The sequence below is a fragment of the Colletotrichum graminicola genome (genome assembly GCF_000149035.1).
Source record: "Colletotrichum graminicola M1.001 genomic scaffold supercont1.10, whole genome shotgun sequence".
Lineage (NCBI taxonomy): Eukaryota > Fungi > Ascomycota > Sordariomycetes > Glomerellales > Glomerellaceae > Colletotrichum > Colletotrichum graminicola.
Window position 1 is genome coordinate 363,433 of NW_007361014.1, and position 22,994 is coordinate 386,426.

Genomic DNA, 22,994 nt, shown 5'->3' on the forward strand with positions numbered 1-22,994 from the left:
TAGCGGACACACCACCACTATCTTTATCTCTTCTCTTCGACCAGTTCCATTGCGTTGCTGTCTCCGCAGACTACCAACCGCTCTGCATCTCACTTCAACCCCCCACCCACCTGTTGGACACTCGCTTTAGGCTGACAGACGCTCGAGCAACCTTTTTTTTTTTTCCACCTTGCCTTGCCTTGCCTTACCCGTACCTGCCGTACCTTACCTGATTGCTGCCTTTCCATCCCACCCCGGGCAGTTCACTCAGCCCTTCCTTTCTACGCCGACACCCCCCTTCTTGGGCCCTGACTGCCCCCCCTACTTTCACACTGCATCTTCACCTTGGTCTTGGGGGTAGATTCGAACTACACTCACACGGCACTTCTGTCTATTCCAAGGAGGGGCATTTCAGGCGGGCTGTGTATTACTAACTTTGGCTTTGTTGCTGCCTCTGTCTGCAGTTCCCTCTCTGGGCGCAATCGACCTGCACCTCTGTCTTCTTCACTTCCCTTTTGGGAATCTCCAACCATGGCTAGCCTCCAGGACATCATGAACGCGGACGAGGACCAACTCGAATCCCACACTACTATTAAGAGCAGCCGGGACCCGGCTCCTTCGGCTGGCCATCATCAACCCTACTTGGCACCAAGCGCACCACCGTACAGCTCGAGCTATGCGATAGGCGGAGAACAAGCAGACAGTTCAAGCACACAGCGAGATACTAAGCGCAGTTCATCTTCTTACACCACCAAGTCGACTCCTCCCAGCTCGTCGTCTTCGTCCAGCCGGCCACTAAACATTCGCCGTCAAAGCAACGTCAGCACCGATTCCATGGAGCAGCCAAACTACGGCTACGGTCACGGGTCGGTCTCTGGCAGCCTTGATCCCTCTGGCCCGTCCATGCGACCTTACGGCCACGCACCAACCGGGGATGTGCCCGTCAAGTTGACTCCCATCACCGGTCGAGTCAGCCGCGCAAAGAAGGGTATGAAAGTTCATACTTGCGACATTTGCCGTCCTTCCAAGGTATACCGTCACACCATTTGGGAAAAGAAATCCCGAAGCATCTACTGACTTTCTATAGACGTTTACACGCGCAGAGCATCTAAGGTACGGTTGTGGCATTACGCCATCTTGTCCCGCAGCTCACTGACAAACCTGACCACAGACGACACCAGCTTAGCCACGAGACCCCTCAGTATGCGTGCCCTATTTTCGGTTGCGACAGGGCCTTCCACCGCAAGGATTTGCTGGAGCGCCATCAGCAAAGACAGTACGTTTCATCCCTCGAGAAGAGTCCCCAGTAACGGTGAACCGCAACTAACACGTTCTTAGCGAACTAGAAGGGGACAAGATATCGAGAAGTAGAGGGACTAGCCAAGTCCGCAGAACCTCCACCACTTCGCTCGAAGGGGGTGTTCGGCCCTTGGGGTTGCAACATCCCATGCTCGGATACCAGCCGAACGCCTCGACCCCGATCCAGAGCCTCCCAATAACGCAAAGTATGTCCCATGTCAGTTCGTATCCGTCCATGAGCGCAGCGGATGCCGGCAAATCAATGTCGCCTCATGTGGGAAACGACGGCTACCGTACACCGTCAGGTGATACTGGATACGGCGGGAGTTACTCCCTGTCCACTAGGCCCTCGCAGCAGTCCCTGATGCAACAGCCAAACAATGGTTTCAGTACTTCTCCTCCATTCGGTTCTGTCGAATACCAGCCTCGTACGACGCCCGGTTTCCCTTCGTTGTGTCTCCAGACTGAGGGACTTGGGTTACAGATGTCATCGGATGGTCCGCCTGAGCTCTCGCACGCTCAAGACCACGGTTGGCCGTCCTCGGCCTCGGACAGCACGTACTCGACGCCTTCCGACAACTCGCGACGCACATTCTGGCCGCCGGCACGGGCTCCTGTCACCGATTGGCCGACTGGTCTTCTTTCATCTTATCCCGGTACCGGGTTCGATCCCATGCCAACAAGCAATCCCTTGCTCTACCAATACCCGACCTCCCCCCAGCTCAGCAACCCGCAAACGTATCCGATGCTCGATATCTCCATGCCCACATACGCGGACGAGCAGACGGTCTTTGACCCTCACCAACAACCCCGGTTCTCCAACACTGTTCGTAGCCTGTCCCCGCCGGTGACGTTGGCATCGGCTCAATCTTCTGAAACTCTAGTCACTCCGTCGACAGCACTACCGTCGGACCGGATGATGAACTCACTTGCCTGTGTGGGCCGTCAGAAGGAGGTGGCGTTGGGCCTCCTGGCGGCCCCGGCCCTGATGCAGGGCTCCTTTCCTTTGCCTCCTGCAAATGTTTGCAAAGCCATTCCCGTCTACCTCGAGGTCTACTGGGAGAAGTTTCACCGCTCTTTCCCCATTGTCCACAGGAGGACCTTCGAGGCCGCGGCGGAGCAGGCTGACGTGCTCCGCTGCGCCATGGCTGCAGTGGCTACCCAGTATATGAGTGCTAAGGAGGACCGCATCAGGGGGAATCAGCTGCATGAGTACGCCTGGCAACAATCAAGACGCGTAAGTCAGAAAAGTCTCAAGGTCAGAGGGTCGCTCGCTAATAGCAACGTGGTCGCAGTTCCTCCAGTGGGATGTGCCTGTCATGCAAGCGATTCTGCTATGTGAGTTTTTCGCGCGGTTTCGCGGCCGGCGTGCGGCCATCCGGCCATCAAAAGAATTCGAGTCCATCTACTCAAGGGTGAGTCCTCTTGAGCGTTATCAGTGAATGACATATTGCTCTACTTCTTTTCTTCTAGCTCGCCAGTCTATTTATACTCTGGCCTTGTTCCCTTCTTTCCCTGTCGGATTCTTCATAGCATTAGGTTCTAAAACATGATTCCAGGTCTACGACAATGCCGTCATCTTCGGGGCAATCCCTCAGACAGGACCCAACAGCGTTAGGTGGCACACCTGGCTAGATACCGAGACTCGTCGCCGCCTTCTTTCTGCCTGTTTCGTCCTGGATATACACAGCTCGGTCTATCTGGAACAGCAGCGCGTCCGCAGCTTCGACATTGCCAACGATGGCATGCCGCCAAACATCCCTCTCATCGGCCCCAACCAGGACCTCTGGGATGCTGCAAGCGCAGATGCGTGGGCGGCGGCGGTCTCGGCCAAGGGAGACCATTCGAGTGAACAGACGCTACTCTCCTTTATCAACCCTGATACCCTATCGAGAACAAGCATCAACACCCACGCCCTCTTCGATCGCGCGGTAATCCTGGCATTCGAGGCGCTTCTATTGCCTACACGTGACGAGCCGGCGCAAATGACACCCTCGACCGAGATTTCGGAACCGGGGACCTTTCGCATGGCCAACATCTTCCCGGAGTGCCCTGTAGCGAACACCTACCTTGCCCTACATCACACTCCGCTCCAAGACCTGCTCGCTGTCTCCGGAGACAGCTGGATCTTCAGCCAAAAGGTCCTGCAGCCCAAGTCCTTCGCCGAACATCAGAAGCAACTCAGGGGCTGGTGCGACTCCGGCGACGCTGCCGTTGCCGTGATCTTCGCATGCCGCGCCCTCCGCGCTTTTACGGAACACGGCAGTGCCGAGGAGAACCAGGAGGACTCGGACGACGACAACAACAACGACGACGACATGGGCGCTTGGGATATGGGCCGACCCCGCATGTGGAAGGACGACATCTCGGACTATTGGGGCATGTACGTCTGCGCACTCATCTGCTGGGCCTACGGTCACCGAGCGAGCCGCGGAGATACCGCCGAGGATGGGGAGCTCGGCGATTGTGACAGCATGGCGATCCGGTGGGTACGCACCGTTGCGAGCATGCGGGCGAAAGACGTCGCAAGGCTGCGCTCCAAGGAAGACGTCATGCCTGTCGTGTCACTTGTGAGGAGGTGGTTGGATGGTGACTGTCTTGGCGGGCGCAGTCGGTTGTACGTCGACGCGGTGGGCGTGCTCAAGAAGCTGGGAGAAGGCATCAACTGGAAGTGGTTTTAGATGATGGATATCATCTATTGTTGCATCTGCATCTGCATTTGCTTTTTTTTTCTTTACCGTTTTTGTCTGCCTTGGATTTTGTTCGGCACGGCTCACAGCACACATACACAAACAGCAGAAAGCACCTAGCCAGAAGGACATTATACCTATTTGCGTTGTATCATTAAGGATATCATTACAGAGGAGGTGGAAGACAGAGCGGAGGCGGCATGCACGGAAGAGGCAAAGCTTCATAGGAGAAGAAAGAAGGTCAACGGCCAAAGGAGCGGGCTCTGGGGGTATTGTTGGGCCGAAGTAGAATATATACACAGGAGGCGTAGCGGTGAAGACGCTTTGATGGAGAATACACAAACACATTTCAAGTACGCAAGTGCCTTGGTCACAGAAGAACTATAGACGGACCGTGAGATACGCGATGGTAAGAATAATATTGATGTAGTCATGTCAAGAAAGCACACGCGCAGCCTGCCCTTACGATGAGAGGAGTCTGATGCGTTGCCTTTTCCTCCGATAACGTCCGTATCGTCACCCAAAAAGTTGGTGACGGAGGGATGGTGATCGTTCGATGTCCCTCAAGCCAGAACGGCTTGTTTGGCAGCGAGAGAGAGCCCGCTGCCTAGGGAAGACCCCCCGTGAAGCGCATTGTATAGCATTCCCGTACGTAGGGCTCGTGGCTGTTGTCGTTCTGCCCCCTCGGAACCACCTGGAGTGGCGGCTGGCTCGGCTTCGGCTTCGTACCGAGATTACACAAACGGGCAGCAACGGGGGAGGGGGGATGGGAGATTTGGCATTTGGGAAACCCAAGGGCGGGTCAGGTCCTGCAACTTGAGAAGCCCATGGTAGAAGGCCGGGTGGGGGAGGTTCGGCATGCGGGGCCCCCGGGATTTCGTCCCGTGGTAGCGAGATATGAAGGTAATAAATAGGACGGACGGGGGTTGAAGGATGCCCAGCCCTGTAATCTCCTTTGATTTTGACTTCATTCCGGGGAAAGCCTCAGGAGGACGGTTTAGGGTTGGGTGTGCGCAGCAACGGCTTTCTTTGAGCGGTTTTTTTTTTTTTATTCTTTCTTTCTGGTTCCCTCCTTCCCCGTCCCCCTCCCCGTCGGTGATATCCAGCTTACGCGTTGGTTGTTTCACTATGGGCAAGGATTTTTGATTTCCCGTCAGGTCGCGGCGGCTTCGGAGCGGCCGCCGCAGCTGCTACTGCTTTTCTTTGGGGGAGTCCAACGTACGAAGCCCCCCCCCCCCCCCCCCCCCCCCCCGGGAAGGTCGGCACTGAAATCTTGCTGTACGGAGTGTTGTTCATCAAACCGCCGCTATATCATGGTTTGGTTTCCGTGGATTGGGTATGGACAATCGTACTACCTCCCCCTCCTCCCCTGAAGACCGCTAAATGACCCCCAGGCAGGGGCGGCTTTCGTCCTCGCGGTGCCGACGCAGCCACGACAGTATGAATACGGGTGTTCCGGGCGTCTCATGCAAGACTCCTTTGTGCATGGGAGCCGAGCTCTGAGGATGACGAGGGCCCCCGGACCCTGGATTTTGGCCGTCTCCGCGAGGTTTTCTTTTTTGCCCTGGCGAAGGTGAGTCTTTGGAGACATATCGGGACGCCGTCCGGTTAGGATGCTGTACTATCATAGATACCGTTGGCTGGTTTGGGTCGCAACGACACCTGTCTCGTCCTCGCCCTGTGGCGAAACCATGCTTAATCTCCCCCGTCATTGCGTTATGCAACGGCTTCGAATGTGCCTCGAGCGACATGGACTGCATATTGGCTTCTGAGGGGTAGATACCTTCTCCTAGATGAAGTCGCCGCAGTAGTCATTCCGGCATCTCGCCGTACGAAAGCCTGCAGATCAACTCCCATTATACTAACACACGATTTGCGCCGGATGGTATCGCCCCAAAGTCAAAGGTTGCCCTCTGCACATTCGACGTCTTGAGAGGCATCTCTCAGCTAAACATATGCAGGCGAGCGCTCTGCGAGTACCCCCCCCCCCAAAAAAAAACCTACAAGAAGTCAGCAATTGTCCATTGGAGAAATTCGTAAGGACACGTCTGCAAGCGGAGAGCCATGACGTGTTTCTCCACGAGCCCCGAAAGCCCCGGATGGAAAACGGAGACGATATCTACTTCCATCGACGAGACCTGCGGTTGGAAACTGCAAAGACCTGGAGAGGAGACGAGGGAACCGCCGTATCCTAGAACGGCGGAGCAAAACAAGGCAACAACGGCAGACATGTCAAGTCCAACCCTAAGTCCAAGTGACCAACAACTCACCTCCTAACCCGATACGAACCTGACATGGCCGTGACATGACAATATATGCCCTGTGTCCCCGGGCACACAGTCCTCGGCAGCCCAAATGCTCTCCAGCAACAACAGACGATACTCCTACGGCACATGAGCCGTCGGTCCAGGAGCACACTTTGAACAGGGCCGTGGCAAGTCTCGTTCAAAGATTTGTGTCAGTCGTGGATGAAGAGAAGGGGAGGGGGGGAGAGAAGAAAAGCCCGGGTATAAAATCGAGGCCGGCGACCATTACTACGACCGCACAACGACCAACCGAGTCTTGTCCCCGCCACCAACCGTCCGAACGGAAGTGAGCATCTATGGCGAGCCATGAAAGGTAACACAGTCAATGGCCGAGACAGCCTTCCGGCAGCAACAGAGGACGATGCTCGTCTGGGGAGCCATACGTTGAAGATCACACCCAAGGCCGGCGACCATTGAGAGCGAGAAAGCGCGGGCCATAGTGATGGAACGAACGCCCTTCTCTCCATGAAAACACGGTTTTCCCTCCCAGAAAACGTCGCCTGATTTCAGCCCTGCCCTTGGCGACTGCTCTGATAACTACGCCGACAGCAGCTTCAGCAATGGGGCGACGACCCCCCCCCCCCCCCCCCTGTTTACCCCGAGCAAGGCAGTCGAATGACCCCTATTTTTACACGGCAGTCAAATCATGGGAACAGAAGACATGTGCCAGTCCCCAGAGGCGGCGAACAGCTGCGTACGGGCTTTCAGTCCGGCGGGAGACCCCGACTCTCCGTCCACATGGGCCCGGGTTTTCCATCTGAACCAAGCCCTGTTTGGCAGTCGAATGTACCGGGGACCCTCGAGCTCCCCGCGAAGAGGAGCGCAAAGAAGCCCGCAGAACTCTGCCGACGTACCCCCTCTGTAGACTCTTGCTACGGAGTACGGCCGCACTGCGGAGCAACCCAGTTTGATGAGAAAAAGCTCAGCTGGGTTGCGATACGTTACGTGAAACGGTGTGTAACCACGCGCCTGCGCGAATCCGACCCTTTGCGCAGACAGCCTAGCTAGAAACCACCAAAGTTCGAGGGCTGCCTTGGTCCGATCGCGAGCGAGGGATTGACATCGCCACCAAGGCTGCATGTCAGGCATGAGAGCCGTCAAGCATATGGACACAGAAAATCATGTAGCGTTAGCGAACACACCGAGCATACACAGCAGGCATTTGCGGCGGGCGCAAGCTGGAGATGCATGAATTTTGCATGAAAGCCTCGACAGTCCAAGATACGTATCTCGGCCGTGCAAGGCACAAAGAGAGGAGACTCGAAACGAACCGAGATTCCGTCTGATGTTTGGCACGTGCTAGAGCTCCGACGTCGACTCGAAAACGTCATAAAGGAAGCGGGATTACGTGCCGATGAATCTTTTGGGGGACCTCTTGAGGTCAAGAGAAACAAACGTTGGGCGGTTTCGAGGAGTTCAAAGTCTGCCAGCATCTTGGTGTCGAGGACACTCTCGGACACAATGGGAAAATCATTGCAGGACAAGAGAAGGGATCAAATGCATATGCCCATCCAAGCATTGTCTTAGGTTTGCGCCTTGCGACATCGGTTGAACACCTACCTAGGTTCCTAGGTCGAAGACGGCGAGAAGCTGACAGGGATGAGCTAGGTGAGTCGATCATCATCAAATCAGAGAGGCTCAATGGGTCCCGTATGGAAGCCTTCTACTGCGGTGTAATGGCCGAAGCTTGCGCTGAAATGGCCTCTTACATCACAGATACAGATGGAGCGGCGGCTGAGGCTCCTGGGGGAGGTTGGTGTGCGTGATCTGGTTCAGCGAATGGCAAGGACCATGGTTGTCTCAGTTCGGGAACTGTCCCTGTCCGAGTCCAAAGCTTCCACCCCCTTCTTCCCCGCAATTCTCTCTTGGTGCGGTACGATCTTTGGGGGATGAGGCCCGTTCGTCAATCCGGTCGGCCATGGGAAATAGCAGTAGCCATTTATAGGTATATTTGCAATCTTGCGATTGGCGTTAGGCCATGAGAGCATGTGGCCAGAGCTTTCTAGCGCGCCGCTCCACCAGGGGCGTCCCAAGCACAAAGAAACGAAGTAGGACGGCACTTGATGATGAGGTGCGGCCGGAAAGGCTTGGTATTTCGTGAACAAAGGGAGGTAAAGAAGAAGAAGAAGAAGAAGGAAAGTAAAGGGAGCAACCGATCGGAAAGTCACAAGCGGTAGACTTGGTGTGGTTGCATCGGCCGTGTCAGCGATTGCAGGGCTTTAGTGTACGGGGCCGGCTTGTCAGAGAAGTAGATGCAGCGGCTGACGGCGACAGCAGATTGGGGTTGGTGCTGGTGCTGGCGTTGGCGTGTGGTGGCTGGCCCGGCGTCAGGGGTGCGCGGGATATGGTACAATAGGCGATGCGTCTTGTGGTCGAGACGGCAGGAGAATCGGACTTTGTAGAGGTGGCTGGGGGACCGGATGACGTTTGGCGGAATTGGCGCGCGTTTGTACCCGAAGAAGAAAGCCCGACAAGGGCGGAATCCTGTAGGATAATGGGATAATGGCTGCAGATGGGTATCCTGAATATAGGGTGTAAGGGGCCGTTGAGTCGGCGTCCCTTGGACGAGAATCAAACCGGCGGTGGCGGCGGGTGGGAAACGGTTGGAAAGCGAGAGACAGATATGACTACCTAGGCGCAGAAACCCCTGGATAGGCGTGGTAGAAGTGCGGAAAGTCGTATTGGGCCATGACTCTGTCGTCGACTCCACAGGCATGGCGACAAAGACGCTGGCGGCGTGCCTTGCGCGGTGTTGTCTCCTGCGGTCGTGCCTGAATATTCCAAGCCATTCAGATTAGCGGCAAGGCTAGCTTCGTCCCAGGCGTGAAGAGCACAGCGTTGGCACGGTCCTGGGGCTCGGCAAGGCAAGGTGAGGCGACGCAAGATAGGCAAGAAACGGTGAGGAGGCGAGGTGAAGCAGGGGGGAGCTTCTTTGAGGAGGCTGGGGGTCGAGGGGTTCGCAGATAGATCATGGTGATGATGATGATGGTTGCTGTATTTGGTTTGCCGGCGTGGAAGTGGATCAAGGAGGATGGATGCGGCATTGGCGCATGCCAGATGGCTCTTTGGGTGTCGATACATGAGTGGCTGCTTAGGCGTGGGTTCCTCAGGCTTACCTGCCTTTGACTTTGATGTGCGATGTAGGCATAGGCATAGGTAGTGTACTTGCTTGCATTGTGGGATGGATTCATGAGTGAAGTGGGGTCTGTCTGTCCTTCCTCTGGAAGCTCTATCCTCTATGTGGTCTTAGCCTGGCCGGTTGCCACGTCTCTAAGAGTTACTAGGTATGTCGAAAGGTAATTGATAAGGCAGGCAGGAAGTCAGGCAGGCAGGCAGGCAGGTCCGACGTATGATTTCAGAGTTTCGCCGGGGGAAGGTGCTACAGTGCTTGTCCCATTCTGCGACACTGCGACGCTGTGACAGCGATTCTCTCTCTAACGATGCCCACGGGGCTTTTGGGATTATTTTTGGACCTGCTGGACCTCAGATTACTCATGTGCCGGAATTGGTCTATGTATCCTTTCTGCGTAGTATCTCATCAATGCAGTGGCTACGCTACACCTGCTTACCTAGGCAAGTAAGCTTAAGCAAGAGAGGGCCTCACTACGGATGGATGCCGGAAACCCGATTCAGAGACAGCATTGCAGCCGTTGAAGAACCATGGTGGAATACCTACATAGACTGACTCTCTTCACCGATTGACCGACCGACCGACCGACCGAGAAAGCGACCTGAATCCTTGACCAAGTAACCTTGGACCAGGTCAGGTGTAAGCGCCCAAGTCGGAAGGTTGTCTCAACTGTCTGTCGTCATATCCGTCCCCTCCACCCCCGTGACACACCGCTGATGAGCAAGCGCAGCGAAAGGACGGATAGTGGAGCCAAAGCCCAGCCCGCAGGCTCCAGACCGCCCACGGTCCGTCCGGCGCAACGACGGGCGCTGGCGCTGGCGCCGGACGAGGGACGAGGTGCTCCTGTGGTGTGTACCTGACCAAGAGGTAAGTCTACTGAAGGTTGGTTGCTTGCTTGCCTTTGGGGTAGTATTTGCCCCGTCGACTTTTCAGTTCCCCCTCACCCCCGGCCCCAGCAGTCATGTCTCGGCTACTCGCGCAATTTTTGAAGGAGGGTTCTCGCTGCTCAATTCAGTCTCAACTTTTACCTCCTCTTCCCCCCTCCTCCTTGTCTTCCTCCCTCCTCTCTCCCTCTCTCTCTTTCTCCGTTGCGCGCGCTTCCAGCTGTCTTTCTTTTCGCATAATTCCTGTCAACATCGAACCCTCTGACGCCGATCCGAGTAATTCTAATTGCCCCTTCCATCCAACCAAGACCGACCATTAAGAGAACCCCGTCAAATCCGTTAGAATGGGCACTTACAAGTTTACCTGGTATGCCTCACCTGCCCCGCCCGCAGATTCTCTCCCCGCCGGCCCAGCGCAGAGCAGCTTCTCCTTGCTTCGTCATGGAATGAGAAGACAGAGACCTTGCGCCCTTCCTTGCGTTGCTGCTGGCTGAGCTTCTCTGTCGTCCTCCTGGAATGGTGGCGGGCCTGCATGTTTCCGTCGACGAGCCTGTGGAATGCGGACCTTCTTCCATAAAGAATCTAGTTTCGCTCACGGCGCATCTACGCGCGACATGGCAGCATCATCTCCGGCGAGGAAGGACAAGACGGGAGATAAGAAGAAAAGCCATTCGACAAGGACTTCAAAAAAGAAAAAAAGAAGAAGAAGGAAAAAACCCCTTGCTAACCTTGTCGTCTACAATAGGGCTCACCCAGCCGAGGAGGTCTATGTTACCGGCACCTTCGACAACTGGACTAAGAGCGAGAAGCTGGACAAGGTCGGTAACTCGTTCGAGAAGACCGTCAGCCTGCCCGATGCTTCGCAGAAGATTTACTACAAGGTTCGTAGCCGCCAATTAGTGCGATTTCTCTTTTACCCTTTGAACCATTGGATCATCCCACCCGGACTCGGATCACCAAACACTTGCGGCGACTCCGGATTACCCATTACTACGCACTTGTGTCGTTGTGCCGTTGAAAGAGGGCACGGCATGGAGGGGTAGATATGGTGGGCAGCTGCAACTGTGCGAGAGCGACACGCGAAGGTTCCGATCGCAAGCAGCTCAGCCCGCGACAGCATCCGTGCGTCTTCCAGGTCCCTTGCTCAGCAATCGCTGTTTCCCCGTCTTGGAGGGGGGAGAGTGCTGCTAGGCCACCTGGTGATGGAAGCTTCCGCCCCCCCCCTGCCTGGACAGCTCCAGGTTCAGCTCTCCTTCCCCCCCCCCGTCAGCACGACACAAACACACACACCGACACTACACCAACTACACCACAGCTCGGTTGCTGCTCGTCATATGATGGGGCTTTCCATCGCCATTTCGCAATTTTCCTTATCCAGGCCCTCCCCACTGACGCAATCTTCTTTGCGCCGCGCTGACCCCACCAACAATGTCTGCCGTGGGTCTCGGCTCTCGGACTCTCTGGTCTTCTCTTGCAAGGTTGCCAGGTGTTGGCCATTCTGCACAATTGCTGTTCCGTTGACACTGGTAATTTTCATCCAGCCTTCCTTGCGTTTCACACACCTGCCTGTCCTGGGCCAGCCCTGCATGTCGCTGTAACGGGTGGATTGGAGACGAGGGTGGCCGGAAGAAGAAGAGAAAAAAAAAGAGCTTCCCAAAATGAGTCGCTCACACGCGGGTGTCCTTTCCTGGTGGCCGAACCTCCCGGTCCCGTATGACGCAAGCCAGCAGCAATCTCTTGCATCACAGAAGCACGGCGGCGGCGCCGATGCCATGGGCCCAACATGAGGGAGGGGCTTACACGCATTGCATTGGCTCATTGTCTGCACTGGCTGGCGGAAGCCGCGTAGTTGCAGTCGCAGTCGCAGTCACGGTCACCGTCGCAGGCAGACAAACCACAACTGGACGGTGCACAACCACATATTGGAACCCCGCTTTTCCGTGGTCCAGAAAAAAGGAAAAAGCAACGAGCAAGGTTTTCCAGGTTCACCAGGTTCACTACCTACCTACTCTTTTCTCAACTGTGGGGAGCGAAAACAGTGGCACTAGACTGGGGTCCCCCCATGCAGCCCATGTCGCCTCCGTAGCTGTATTTGGCTTCCGGCAAATTGCGACGCCAAAGAGAGCGGAGAGTGGCAGGAATCACCAGCAAGCCACCAAACCATCCCGACCAACGCAACCTGTCATCTCACAGCAACATGCCAGAATGTCTAGCACATCGGGGCGCAGTCGCCTTTCTGGCTATCCCTCAGATGAGATGCCACCAAACGCGGCACACCACACCAGGACACGCAGACGCAGAAGGGGAGTAAGAGCAAGAACAATGAGCAAGAACAATGAGCAAGAGCAAGAGAGCATTGGGGGCTAGGAACCAACAGCCACTAGCTATGACCGACCGTCCGCCCTCCCATGGCCAGGGCACAGGTAGCGCCGCCAGGAAAGCCAGGGAACGGCCTCTCCCTCCCCCTTGTCAATTTACCTGACCTGGCGGATCTCGTATCTCGCGCTACGACTCACCTGCCTTTATAACCATCGGCATCACCCAGATCGCGCGCGCGCCGCCCCCCCCCCACCCCTCACCCCTACCCCCGGCTAGCTGATCTCTCCATTCTGGTTCGCCGCGCGTCGTCATATCTTCCCCGGGACCCATCCACCACCATCACCGGACCATCGAGCTGCCCACCAGTTTTTCGCTTAAAAACATCGTCATCGTGCTCTTCTTTTGGCAATTTTACTGACTTGCTTCCCCTTTCCCACTCTATAGTTTGTTGTCGACAACAATTGGATCACAGACCACACCGCACCTCAAGAACCCGACCACGAGGGCAACGTAAACAACTTCCTCACCCCCGACGAGATTGTCAAGGAGGACACCTCGGCCGCAATCATGAACACCGTCACCCCCGAATCTACTACCGCCGCCCTGGCCAAGGACGTGCCCCTCGAGAAGGCCGACGACCTCCCCAAGGCCACCCCCTCCGACATCCCCGGTGGCTTCCCCATCACCCCCGCCAACGAGCTCGAGAAGTCCTTGGGCGTCAACCCTCTCCCCGCACAAGATGTCACCGCTGAGCCCGTGACCCTCGCCCCTGGCGAACCTCTTCCCCCATCTGCCACTGCTGGTGACATCAACGAGCAGGTCAAGCTTGACAAGGAGTCCTACGAGGACTCTAGCGCTCTGCCCGGCCTGTCCAAGGAGGAGACCACCCTCCCCGCCGTCACCAGCAATACCATCCCCGAGTCCAGCTTGCCCATTGCGCCCGCGGATGTCACCATCAACAGCGCTGCCCCTACTTCCACCACTGCCGCTCTGGCCGCTGAGGTCCCCATCGAGACCAAGATGGCAGAGGTCCCCGAGGTCGTCAAGGAGAGCCAGGAGAAGGCCCATGCCGAACCCGAGGCTAGCGCGAACCCCGAGGCCGTCCAGGAGAAGGCCGCCGTCGAGGATGAGCTTCTCGACAAGGTTCCTGCTGCCCCCTCAACATCCGAGGGCACCTCCGGCTTTGGCACCCAGAAGACCGAGGCTGCCGGCACTGTGATTGCCACCGCTGCGACCGCTGCTGGTATTGCCACTGCCGCGGCCATTAACGCCAAGGACACCGTTGTCGAGGCCGTTGCCCCCGCCGCCGTCAAGGCAAAGGACACCGTTGTTGAGGCTACTGCCCCCGCCATCAACCAGGCCTCTGTTGCCGCTACCGAAGCTGCTGCCCAGCTTCCCGAGCCTGTCAAGGAGAGCCTGCCCGTGAGCGCCCAGGAGGCCATTGGCGGTCAGACCAAGGAGGAGACCCGCGAGGAGGTTGCTCCCGAGGTGCCCACCGTAGTCAAGGAGGCTATCGCCGAGTCTGGCCAAAGCCCCGAGGCCGCCGCCAACACTGAGGCTGTCATCGAGAAGAAGGAGGTTGAGGCCGAGCTCCTCAAGGAGGTCGAGGCCGCCCCCGCCGTCGATGAGGAAGCCGAGAAGGCCAAGGTAGAGGCTGAGAAGCCCAAGGTCGAGGCCGCCAAGGAAGAGGCTGAGGCCACCAAGGAGGTCAAGGACGCCGTCACCGCAGACGAGCCCAAGGAGGTTAACGGCGCCAACGGTGCTCACCCCGTCGATGCCCCCACCACCGCACCCGTCAACGGTACCAACGGCACCACTCCTGCGGCCACCAAGGAGCCCGAAGCTCCCACAACCCCTGCCAAGGCTCCTTCCTCCGTTCCCGAGTCGACAGCACCAAGCCACAGCAAGGCGGTCGAGAGCCCGTCGGGCGCCGAGAAGAAGAAGAAGAACCGCATCAGTGCCTTTATTGGCAAGCTGAAGAGCAAGGTGCACAGCAAGTCAGCGGCTAAATAATGATGACGTTAGCCGTTAGCATGCGTGTGGATGGGAGGCTCCGTCTTTCACCTCGGTTCTCATGGTTTTTCTTGTCAGGGTGCTGCGTATTTGGGTTGTTTGTCGTTTCTATGATTCCCCTGGTCCACTTTGCATGTGCAAGAGCTCAAGAGGTAGAATGAGGCATGGCAGTTGTATGTCGACGACGTTGGAAGCACGGCCATTTCTCTTGGGCCAATTAAAATTAATCGAGGATGATGTGCGCTGCTGCCTCTGTCCGGGTTTTGCTCCTGTTTTCTTCTTGATTTTTGTGGTACTTCGCGGCTCATCTGCATCGGACTGTCATGTACCATAATACCTCGTTGGGGTCTAATCTGCATATGATGAATTGAGCCCGTACGATGAATGAGTGGTGTCCGCTGGTGATGGCGATGCTAACATTGTGACCTGGAGTATGGCTTTAGTAAGGCCGTGGTAGAAATTTTATGACTGAACCTAGAAGCTGCAATTGAAAGCACATTACCATCAATTACGCAAGCGCAGTCAATTCATTGATCTCGTCAATGTTATGCAAGTCGCAGCATGTTGTCGGCGTTTTACGCAAGCACAGATCAGCAAGTTAGTCTCGTCACGTGACGCTCTGATCCAATGCTCGATCGGGCACGTACCCACCGGATGCCGAGCTTTCCCTCAGAGTTCGTCACGGCGACCTCGATTTGCCCCGCCGCCAATGACTCTACGTAGTGCGGCTGCTCTGGTGCTGCATCCTCTCGACGTCCGGTTACCTGATCCCCCCACCTATCATTCATGGGGTCCGTCCACCTTGGACCCCCGTCTTGTTCTACAAACAGCATCTTCTTTTATCTCCTCTCACCACCTCGGCCGAGGAGCATAGCTCCCGGTAGTCTCAATCTTTAGATAAACCTCCTCACGTTCGGACTTCTGGATCAAGCGGCTGTGCCTGTTAGCTCCCGGCTCGCTATTTCCTCTCTCCCTCCCCCCTTGCCTCGCCCCAGACTGCATCACGACATTGACCTGGGAGGCGACCCAGTCGACAATAGCTTCCACCAGTAGGAAGACGATCGTGAATCGTTTTGTTCTGACCTACGGGTAGCCAAATATGAGCTCGACACCGTCTAACCTGGGCAAGTCCCTTTCAGCATCGACTTCCCATTCGCCTTCGGTTCAACCCGGCCCCGTAACCACGAGCTTCGAATCCAACCGCCGACCTTCCCAAGCCAGTCCTTCACTTCCTCACGCCACACCACGAAAGGGCCAGGGCTCTCGGAAACAACACAAGATGCAGCGGCGACCGGGATTGGGTGATGTTAGACAACACTCAAACCCTGACGACGACGACGCCATGGCTGAGGCAAGAGCCCTGCGGAATGCCTCCAGTCGACGAGGCCAGACCTCCATCACACACCTGCTCAACTACAGCTTGCCACCGCGAGCCTACGCCGACCATAACTCGTATGCTAGAAACTACAGGCGGAACCCGACCTGGGGACCCGGCTCGGGCCACCATGCTGTGGACAAGGCGAGATACGTCCATGCGAACTACAGATTCGTCGTGTCGCCGGAAGGCAACTATGCCAGCCAGGCGGCCGATGCCGACGTGCACATCGACTGGAACAACGTTTTGCAGATCCTGGCCTCTTCGGAGTCTCAGGGGGCCAGTTGCCCGATCTGCCTGTCGGAGCCGGTAGCGCCGAGGATGGCAAAGTGCGGACACATCTTCTGCCTGCCCTGTCTGATTCGGTTCATGAACTCTGCAGACGAGGAATTGAAGCCTGGCAAGGGTGCGAGATGGAAGAGATGCCCTCTCTGCGAGGACAGCGTTTACCTACACGAGACACGGCCCGTGCGGTTCTATGCGGGACAGGAGAGCCCCCTACCTCGCGTCGGGGACGACGTGGTGCTCCGGCTGATGGCCCGGACAGCCAAGTCGACTCTCGCGTTGCCGTGGGAGAATGGCTCGGATGCGCTCAATGTAGCGGATGATGTGCCTTGGCACTTTGCGGCTAATGTATTGGACTATGCCAGGATTATGAAGGGAACCGGAGACTACATGGCGGAGCAATACAATGAGGAAATTGAGGCGCTACAGAAGCAGGGAACAGAGGACCAGCTTTTGTACCACGAGGACGACGAATGGACACAAAAGGCTATACGGGCTATCAATGCAGCCAAGGAGAAGGTCCAAGACCTGGGCAAGAACGACTCGATGCTGCCGAACAAGAAGCCGGGCCAGAGCAAAACTGTCCAGCCCGACTTCTACTTCTACTCATCACAACCGCATCTCTACCTCTCGGCTCTCGATATCAGGATCCTCAAGACCAAGTACGGCGACTTTTCGGCATTCCCGACGACGTTGTTGCCCCGGGTTGAGCACATCTCGACCGGGCATGTGTTGGATGAAGTGCAACGGAAGCGAGCCAAGTACTTGGGGCATCTCCCCTACGGATGTCGTATCAGTTTTCTCGAATGCGATTGGACGGACATCGTGCCGGCAGAGGTCCTCGAAAAGTTTGCCGACGAAATCGGCCGGCGGAGGAAGCGGAATCGCGACAAGGCCGTACAGGAGGAACGCGAGAGGCTTCAGTCCGAAAGGATTGAAGCTGCCCAATTCAAGAGCACCGCGGCCATGAGGCGCGAGTATGGCCCCATCGAGGAAGAGCACGTCCCCGCTTTGAACCTGGAAGAATTCCAGCCCCTCACCAGCCATGCCGGCGCCACGCCGCCGGATCCTCGTCCGGGTTTCGAGCACCTGGCATCCATCTCGACAAGCCCTTCCACACAAAAGACCGTGTGGGGCACGCATGTTGTGCATGGGTCGCCGGATCTTGCCCCGGCTTCCCTTCGCCAAGTTGACGATGGGTGGTTGAAGGAGGAAGACTTTCTTGACGCCGCCGAGCTGTCTTTCCAGATGGAGGCACTCGGTGTGGCCGAGCCGGGACCTTCGAGCAGCAGTACCCCCGTAGGGATAGGTGCTGGTGGCGGTAGGGGTAGTGGTAGTGGTGCTGGCGGTGGCAAGGGAAAGAAGAAGAAGCAGAAGATCACACTGATGAGCACCGGTGGACGTAGACAGGGATAGGCAGGCTAAGGTGCCTGGGCGCGATGGCGTGCGGATGACGTATGGGGTGCTCACAAGCGTTTGAGAGGGGAAGCGAGAGAGTCTGATTTTCAGCGAGGTAAAGTCGGGGCCCATGAGACAGTGAAGGAAGAGAGGGGGAGAGAGTGTGGGAGACAGAGTTTGTTATAACTGCTTCGATCAGACCAAACCAAAGAAGAATAAACCAAGAAGGGGTTTGTTTGTACATCTAGCCATCCTTTCAGGGAAAAGGGGGTAGGGAAAGGGGTTGGTTTCGCTAACAGGCTGCTATTTTTATTTTTATTTTTTTACACTAGGATATATCAGAAGAGCATCTAGAGGTGCGCAACAAGAATCGTTAAAGTCAGTACAGACCCGTCCCCGGTTGTACGGGGGGAGCGTATTGTACCCGGGGATGAGGCTCCTGAGAGCGACTCGGTTTGGGATCCGGCGTCATCGGCCTATGTCCTAGGCTCCCATTTTCAGACTCGGCCGGGGGGGGGGGGGGGGGAGACGGCAATCATGGCCCTTTCCTCCCACCCCTTCTTTTTCCGTGAAGACGAGATGCATGAGAGACAGAGAGAGAGACAGAGGCATATCTGGCAGTTTCGCGTCCGCCGCTGGTGGTGGGGCGGTCCGGCCCGTCCGGGCCTCCGCTCCCCCTCCAACCGCCTGAACGTCTTCCTCGCCGAATCAGAAAGGCATGCCGAACGTTTCGCGGACCCCGTGTGCGACGAAGACGAGACGCGGCAGAGGACCAAGAAGGTTGTATTACTCGCGCTCACACTCTCTGAGTTGGCGTGAGAGAGAGAGAAAGACTACGCTGACGCCCCGCGAGTAGAAGCACACCCACCGGCATCCCTCCCCGCCAAACCCTTTGGAAACCGAACCGTACACCACACTCATGTACACACACAAGAACACGACAGCAAATGGGCTCCGGGCCCGTCATCAACGCATATCATACACTAACACACATACCCCACAGGAAACCCAGGAGACATACGCGCTTAATCTGAACATTATCAATTCAAAAAGTTATGGTGATTGGGGGGGAGTAGGAGGATGTAAATAGGCCGTCGTGGCCGGAAAAAAAGACCAGCTAACGAAGCCAATTGAGGGGGAAGGGTGTTACTGGGATAAGCAGGTGCTTGGTGTGTGTGTGTGTGTTTTTCTTCTTTCCTTTTGCGGACTCCAAAAGATCAAACAACACTCGGCAAACCCGTAATACCACGACCCGAAGAAGAAGAATAAAAAGACAGAAGAAAGAAAAGAAAAAAAAGTCCAACCGACAGAGGGAATACAAAAGTAGGACATGGTGAAAACAAAAAACGCCACACCTCGAGTCGTCCCGCCTCTCTATTCTCCATCTTGGTATCGGCCCCAGACGGTCGTACATAGAGAGGATGCAAAGCCAAAGCCTCCCTTTGTTCCAATCATGAGAACCAAGGCAGGGAAAACAAAATGCTCAGAAAACAGGGAGACCCGCGGACGCCAGTTCGTTACGTCAATGCTTCTTTCTCTTCCTCCCCTCTTGCTCTTTCACTCTCTCCGCCTTTGGAATGCCATGTCCGTTCATCGTTGGGTTTCGTTCCGTTCGTCGTCGTAGTAAATGTTAAAAATAAAATAAAAAGTGCAAAGCTTCAGTTCATGGCGGATTGGGACCTAGTCCCCTCGTCCGCGGTAGTTGCCCATCTTCTCAATGGAGCTCATGATACCGCTCCGCGGGCCGAACTCGCTCATCGGCCGCGGTCTTGGCAGGCCCTTAGTCAGGGGGCCGGTGCTGCCCGTGCGCTCGTGTACCGACCCGCGCGCGGCGATGGACCCGGGCGCCTTAAGGCCCGAGCCGCGACCGATGCTGCTGCGGAAGTTGTTCTCCGTGTGGCTCCTAGCTGGAGGGCCAGGCGTCCGCGAGGCGATGGACGTCGGCGCGGGCTTGGGTGTCGGCGCTGGCGCCGGCGTCGGGGGGAGCGTCTGGATCGACATCATCTCCTCGGCGAGCTGCACCAGCTCGCCCTTCTCGACGCGCTCCTGAGCGAGCAGGTCGCGGAGCTCCGCGTTGTCCCTCTTGACCGACATGACGACTGCCTCGAGCCTCTCGACGTCGGCGCTGAGCTCCTTGATGTGGGCCGAGTCCCGGACGGCTTGGGCCTTGAACTCCTGCTCGGCGGCGACCTGCGCGGGGTCAATGCGGGTGATGGTGTTGTCGCGGCGGAGCTTCTCGTTCTCCTCCATGAGCTCCTGGATCCTCTCCTCCAGGTCGTGTACCTTCTTCTCCCAGCGGGTCTCGTAGCTCTTCTTGAGCGCGGCAACCTTGGTCTCGTGCTTGCCCTTGTAGAGCGCGTGCAGCTCGCGGGCCACGCGCTCGACGGCGATCTCGACCTCCTTGGAGGTCGCAGCCGTGCCCCTATTGGGCGAAGAGGAGGGCTTGTCGTCTCCGACGGACTTGCCGGCGCGGAAGCTGGCCAGCTTGCTCTCGGCCTCTTGAGCCATAGTCTCGGCGGCCTCACGTCGCCCCTCGCACTCGGCAAGCTTTGACTCGAGCTCCTCGCGCTCGCGGTTGGTGTGGGTGATCTCTTCCTTGACGCTGCGGAGGACCTTTTCCATCTCGCGGCTGCTCTTCTCCCACATCTCCTTCTCCTCGTCGGCCTGCTCTCGCAGCGTCCGCTCCTCGCGGGCCTGCTCCAGGCTCTCGCCGACGCGCTTTTCCGCATCGCCGACGGCCGTCTTGAGGGAGAGGACCTCGGCCTCCTTGCCGCTCAGCGACGCCTTCAAGCTGCTGATCTCGGACAGGAAATTGGACTTGAGGCTCTCGAGCTCCCTGGGCGTGATGGTGGGGATGCTACGGGGGGTGGGTAGGGGCGGGATGTCAAAATCGAGTAGGTTCGACATTTGGCGAGCGGGGGTAGCGTTAGGGTTCGCCCTGGACGGTGATGCGTTGTCCCGCCTGGCGGGCGACTTGTGCGGAAACCGCTGGCTGGCCGTGAAATCCAACAGGTTGGTCGTGTTCCCATCAGAATCGGAGTGCTGCCGCGGAGTCTGCTCGTGCACAGTCTCGGGCCTCCCCCGCGGGGTCATGCCGCCCATGCTCGCGTGTTTCGTCGGCGTCTGGCCGAGCTTCGAGAACATGGTCAGGTTGGGCACAGCGGAGAAGGCGCTGAAGGTGCTCATCATGGACTCGTCGGGATGGGCCAGGCTGCTCTGGTCCTCGTAGCCGTTGCCCATCTCGAGGTGGTACTGGTGGTCGCCCTCGCCGGCGCTTACCGTGCTCGCGTCGCCAATTGTCTCATCGTTGTCCAGCTCTGTGTCGTCGTCCTCAAAGATCTGGATCGCGTGCTTCAGGCCCTCGTTGTTGTGCATCACGTCGTCGAGGCTCGCGGTGCGCTCGCGAGAGGGAGTAGGGGAGACGGTCCGCTGGGCCGAGTCGAGGGACGGGTTGCTGATCCTGACCGGGAAGCGTTTGACTTTGTCCGGGGAAATTAATGTCTTGCGTAGTGGGCTCCGCGCATGTTTCTCCGATGTCTCGGAGCCGGCGAGGATTTTGAGCGGTGAGGGTGCGGTGCCAGACATTACGCGAGAATGGCGCTGGGGCTTTATCGCCGTCGCAGGCGCGGAGGGCGGCGGCGACGGCGAGGATTCCGAGGGAGGAGATGGTGGCATGTTCTCCAGTTCTCGGGTGCTGCTGTCGTTTAGAGAGAGCGAAGAGGGAGCGGTGGTTGTGGTGGTGGTGGTGGTGGTGGTGGTTGAGGGACTGTCGCTTCCGCTATCATTACCGTCGCTCGTGGTTGTCTCAGGACGGGTGTGGACCTCAAAGAAGCCGCGGTTTGTTGCCTCAGTCAGGGTCGTATCGATGTTCAGTCTGGATTCGTTTGTTGGAGACAGGGGCGTCATTGTGCGCGGGCTCGCCAAAGACAGCTAGAAGGATCTCTGTAGGTTTTACAAGCGTTGGGAAGCGCGGGAAACTAAAAGACAAAGTCGTCAACTAGGCAATTGATATTTCGACGGGATGCCGACCACAAACCCATTTCGGGGCTCGCTTGTGAGATGAAGGGGGTGGTGGGTGGGAAGGTGGGAAGGGGGGCCAGGCTTGTTTGCAGTTGACAGAGCAACCACTACCGAAAGCATGCACGCCTGCCCTGCCTGACAAGACAAAGGGGGGTGTGGGGCTCCACCTGGTGGTCGCTACAGCAAACAACATGCTTACCTGCTTCACCTGCTTCACCTGCGTCACCGAGAGAGGAGAGCTCGGTGAGGCTCGCTTCCAAAGTCATTTGTAGGAGCCAAGGCATGCCCGCTGACGAGGAGGGAATCCTTCTGTATTTCAAGCTGCTCCCACCGACCGACGCCAGGAATGTCCCATTGCACCCGAGCCTTTGTTTCTTGCTTGCAGCCACTGATTAGGCCCCCAGCATCTGATGTTTAGGCTTTCCCAGCGAGCTTCAAGGAGGAAGGGCATTGACTCCGGGCCGCGTTTGATCTTCCTGAACGCATGTAAAGGAGAGCATGTGGCGACCAACCAGAGAGGCAACGGAATGCAATGCACAGCACGGCGAAGGCTAGTTTCGCACGCAGTTCCAGATGGAAACAGCCATCATAACTGCTTCTGAACCTCCACCTTATCCTCATCATCGCCCCATCGGCGAGGTATGGTGGTCCAATACTTTCCGAGTCGCCATTCAACTGCTTCCGATCACGTTCCCACAGGACGGCATCGGACGATAATGAACCCCCCTCGCCTCCCGGATCGAGGGTAGCATTACGCCAGCTGCATATTCACCACTGGCCCCTCACGTTGTGTGTGTAGTCTGTGCATCCAATGTTCAATCACCGAGCCTGGCCGGACCAGCACATCACTCTCTGCCTCGGAAACGACCTGCGTCGAGATGAACCACATCGCCCACCGAGCTGCGTTACCAAGGCCGGTCCCTCATGAGTTCGCACACAACGATAGCAACTCGGTCAGAAAAACACAGTTCAAGTATCATGCACAATACTCAACACAAGAAAGGTTTCTAAATCGGTGAATGCAAACGCAGTACCATGCATTGTCGTAACTAGACCTCCCTATAAACCATGACTGGCGGGGATTTCGGACATGACTCTCCTAGTTGCTACGCCTAGTGCTCTATATCTGTTGCAACCACATCGACCATTCTGACGTGTGCGCTCCCTCTCTTTCTGTATATAAAAAATAAAAATAAAAGCGGGATGCTTGGGGGGTGCAATTTGCGTCGTGCCCGCTAACGCAGACTGTGGGAAAGTCTTGACGGCCGTCGGCGAGTCAGAGCCCATGTGGTGGTC

The 22,994-nt window shown here is 56.9% G+C and overlaps 6 protein-coding genes across 6 annotated transcripts; 5 read left to right on the forward strand and 1 right to left on the reverse strand.

The window, feature by feature from the left end:
- Positions 1-510: 510 nt before the first annotated feature.
- GLRG_03391 (uncharacterized protein) lies at positions 511-3,959 on the forward strand (the record flags this gene model as incomplete). The annotated part of the gene is made up of 6 exons (XM_008094076.1): positions 511-1,008; positions 1,067-1,092; positions 1,151-1,255; positions 1,318-2,515; positions 2,574-2,693; positions 2,838-3,959. The coding sequence occupies 6 exons, from the start codon at positions 511-513 to the stop codon at positions 3,957-3,959; spliced, it is 3,069 nt and encodes a 1,022-aa protein (XP_008092267.1).
- A 6,673-nt stretch (positions 3,960-10,632) lies between these two features.
- On the forward strand, positions 10,633-14,620 carry GLRG_03392 (uncharacterized protein; the record flags this gene model as incomplete). The annotated part of the gene is made up of 3 exons (XM_008094077.1): positions 10,633-10,655; positions 11,034-11,169; positions 13,052-14,620. The coding sequence occupies 3 exons, from the start codon at positions 10,633-10,635 to the stop codon at positions 14,618-14,620; spliced, it is 1,728 nt and encodes a 575-aa protein (XP_008092268.1).
- A 1,099-nt stretch (positions 14,621-15,719) lies between these two features.
- On the forward strand, positions 15,720-17,696 carry GLRG_03393 (uncharacterized protein; the record flags this gene model as incomplete). Its single annotated transcript, XM_008094078.1, has 1 exon — positions 15,720-17,696. One exon carries the CDS (start codon positions 15,720-15,722, stop codon positions 17,694-17,696), a length of 1,977 nt encoding a protein of 658 aa, XP_008092269.1.
- A 519-nt stretch (positions 17,697-18,215) lies between these two features.
- GLRG_03394 (uncharacterized protein) lies at positions 18,216-18,712 on the forward strand (the record flags this gene model as incomplete). Its single annotated transcript, XM_008094079.1, has 2 exons — positions 18,216-18,493; positions 18,682-18,712. The coding sequence occupies 2 exons, from the start codon at positions 18,216-18,218 to the stop codon at positions 18,710-18,712; spliced, it is 309 nt and encodes a 102-aa protein (XP_008092270.1).
- A 296-nt stretch (positions 18,713-19,008) lies between these two features.
- GLRG_03395 (uncharacterized protein) lies at positions 19,009-19,284 on the forward strand (the record flags this gene model as incomplete). The annotated part of the gene is made up of 1 exon (XM_008094080.1): positions 19,009-19,284. A coding segment is annotated over one exon (276 nt), but the record flags the coding sequence as incomplete, so codon positions are not given.
- A 74-nt stretch (positions 19,285-19,358) lies between these two features.
- On the reverse strand, positions 19,359-21,584 carry GLRG_03396 (uncharacterized protein; the record flags this gene model as incomplete). The annotated part of the gene is made up of 1 exon (XM_008094081.1): positions 19,359-21,584. The coding sequence occupies one exon, from the start codon at positions 21,582-21,584 to the stop codon at positions 19,359-19,361; it is 2,226 nt and encodes a 741-aa protein (XP_008092272.1).
- Positions 21,585-22,994: the final 1,410 nt, after the last annotated feature.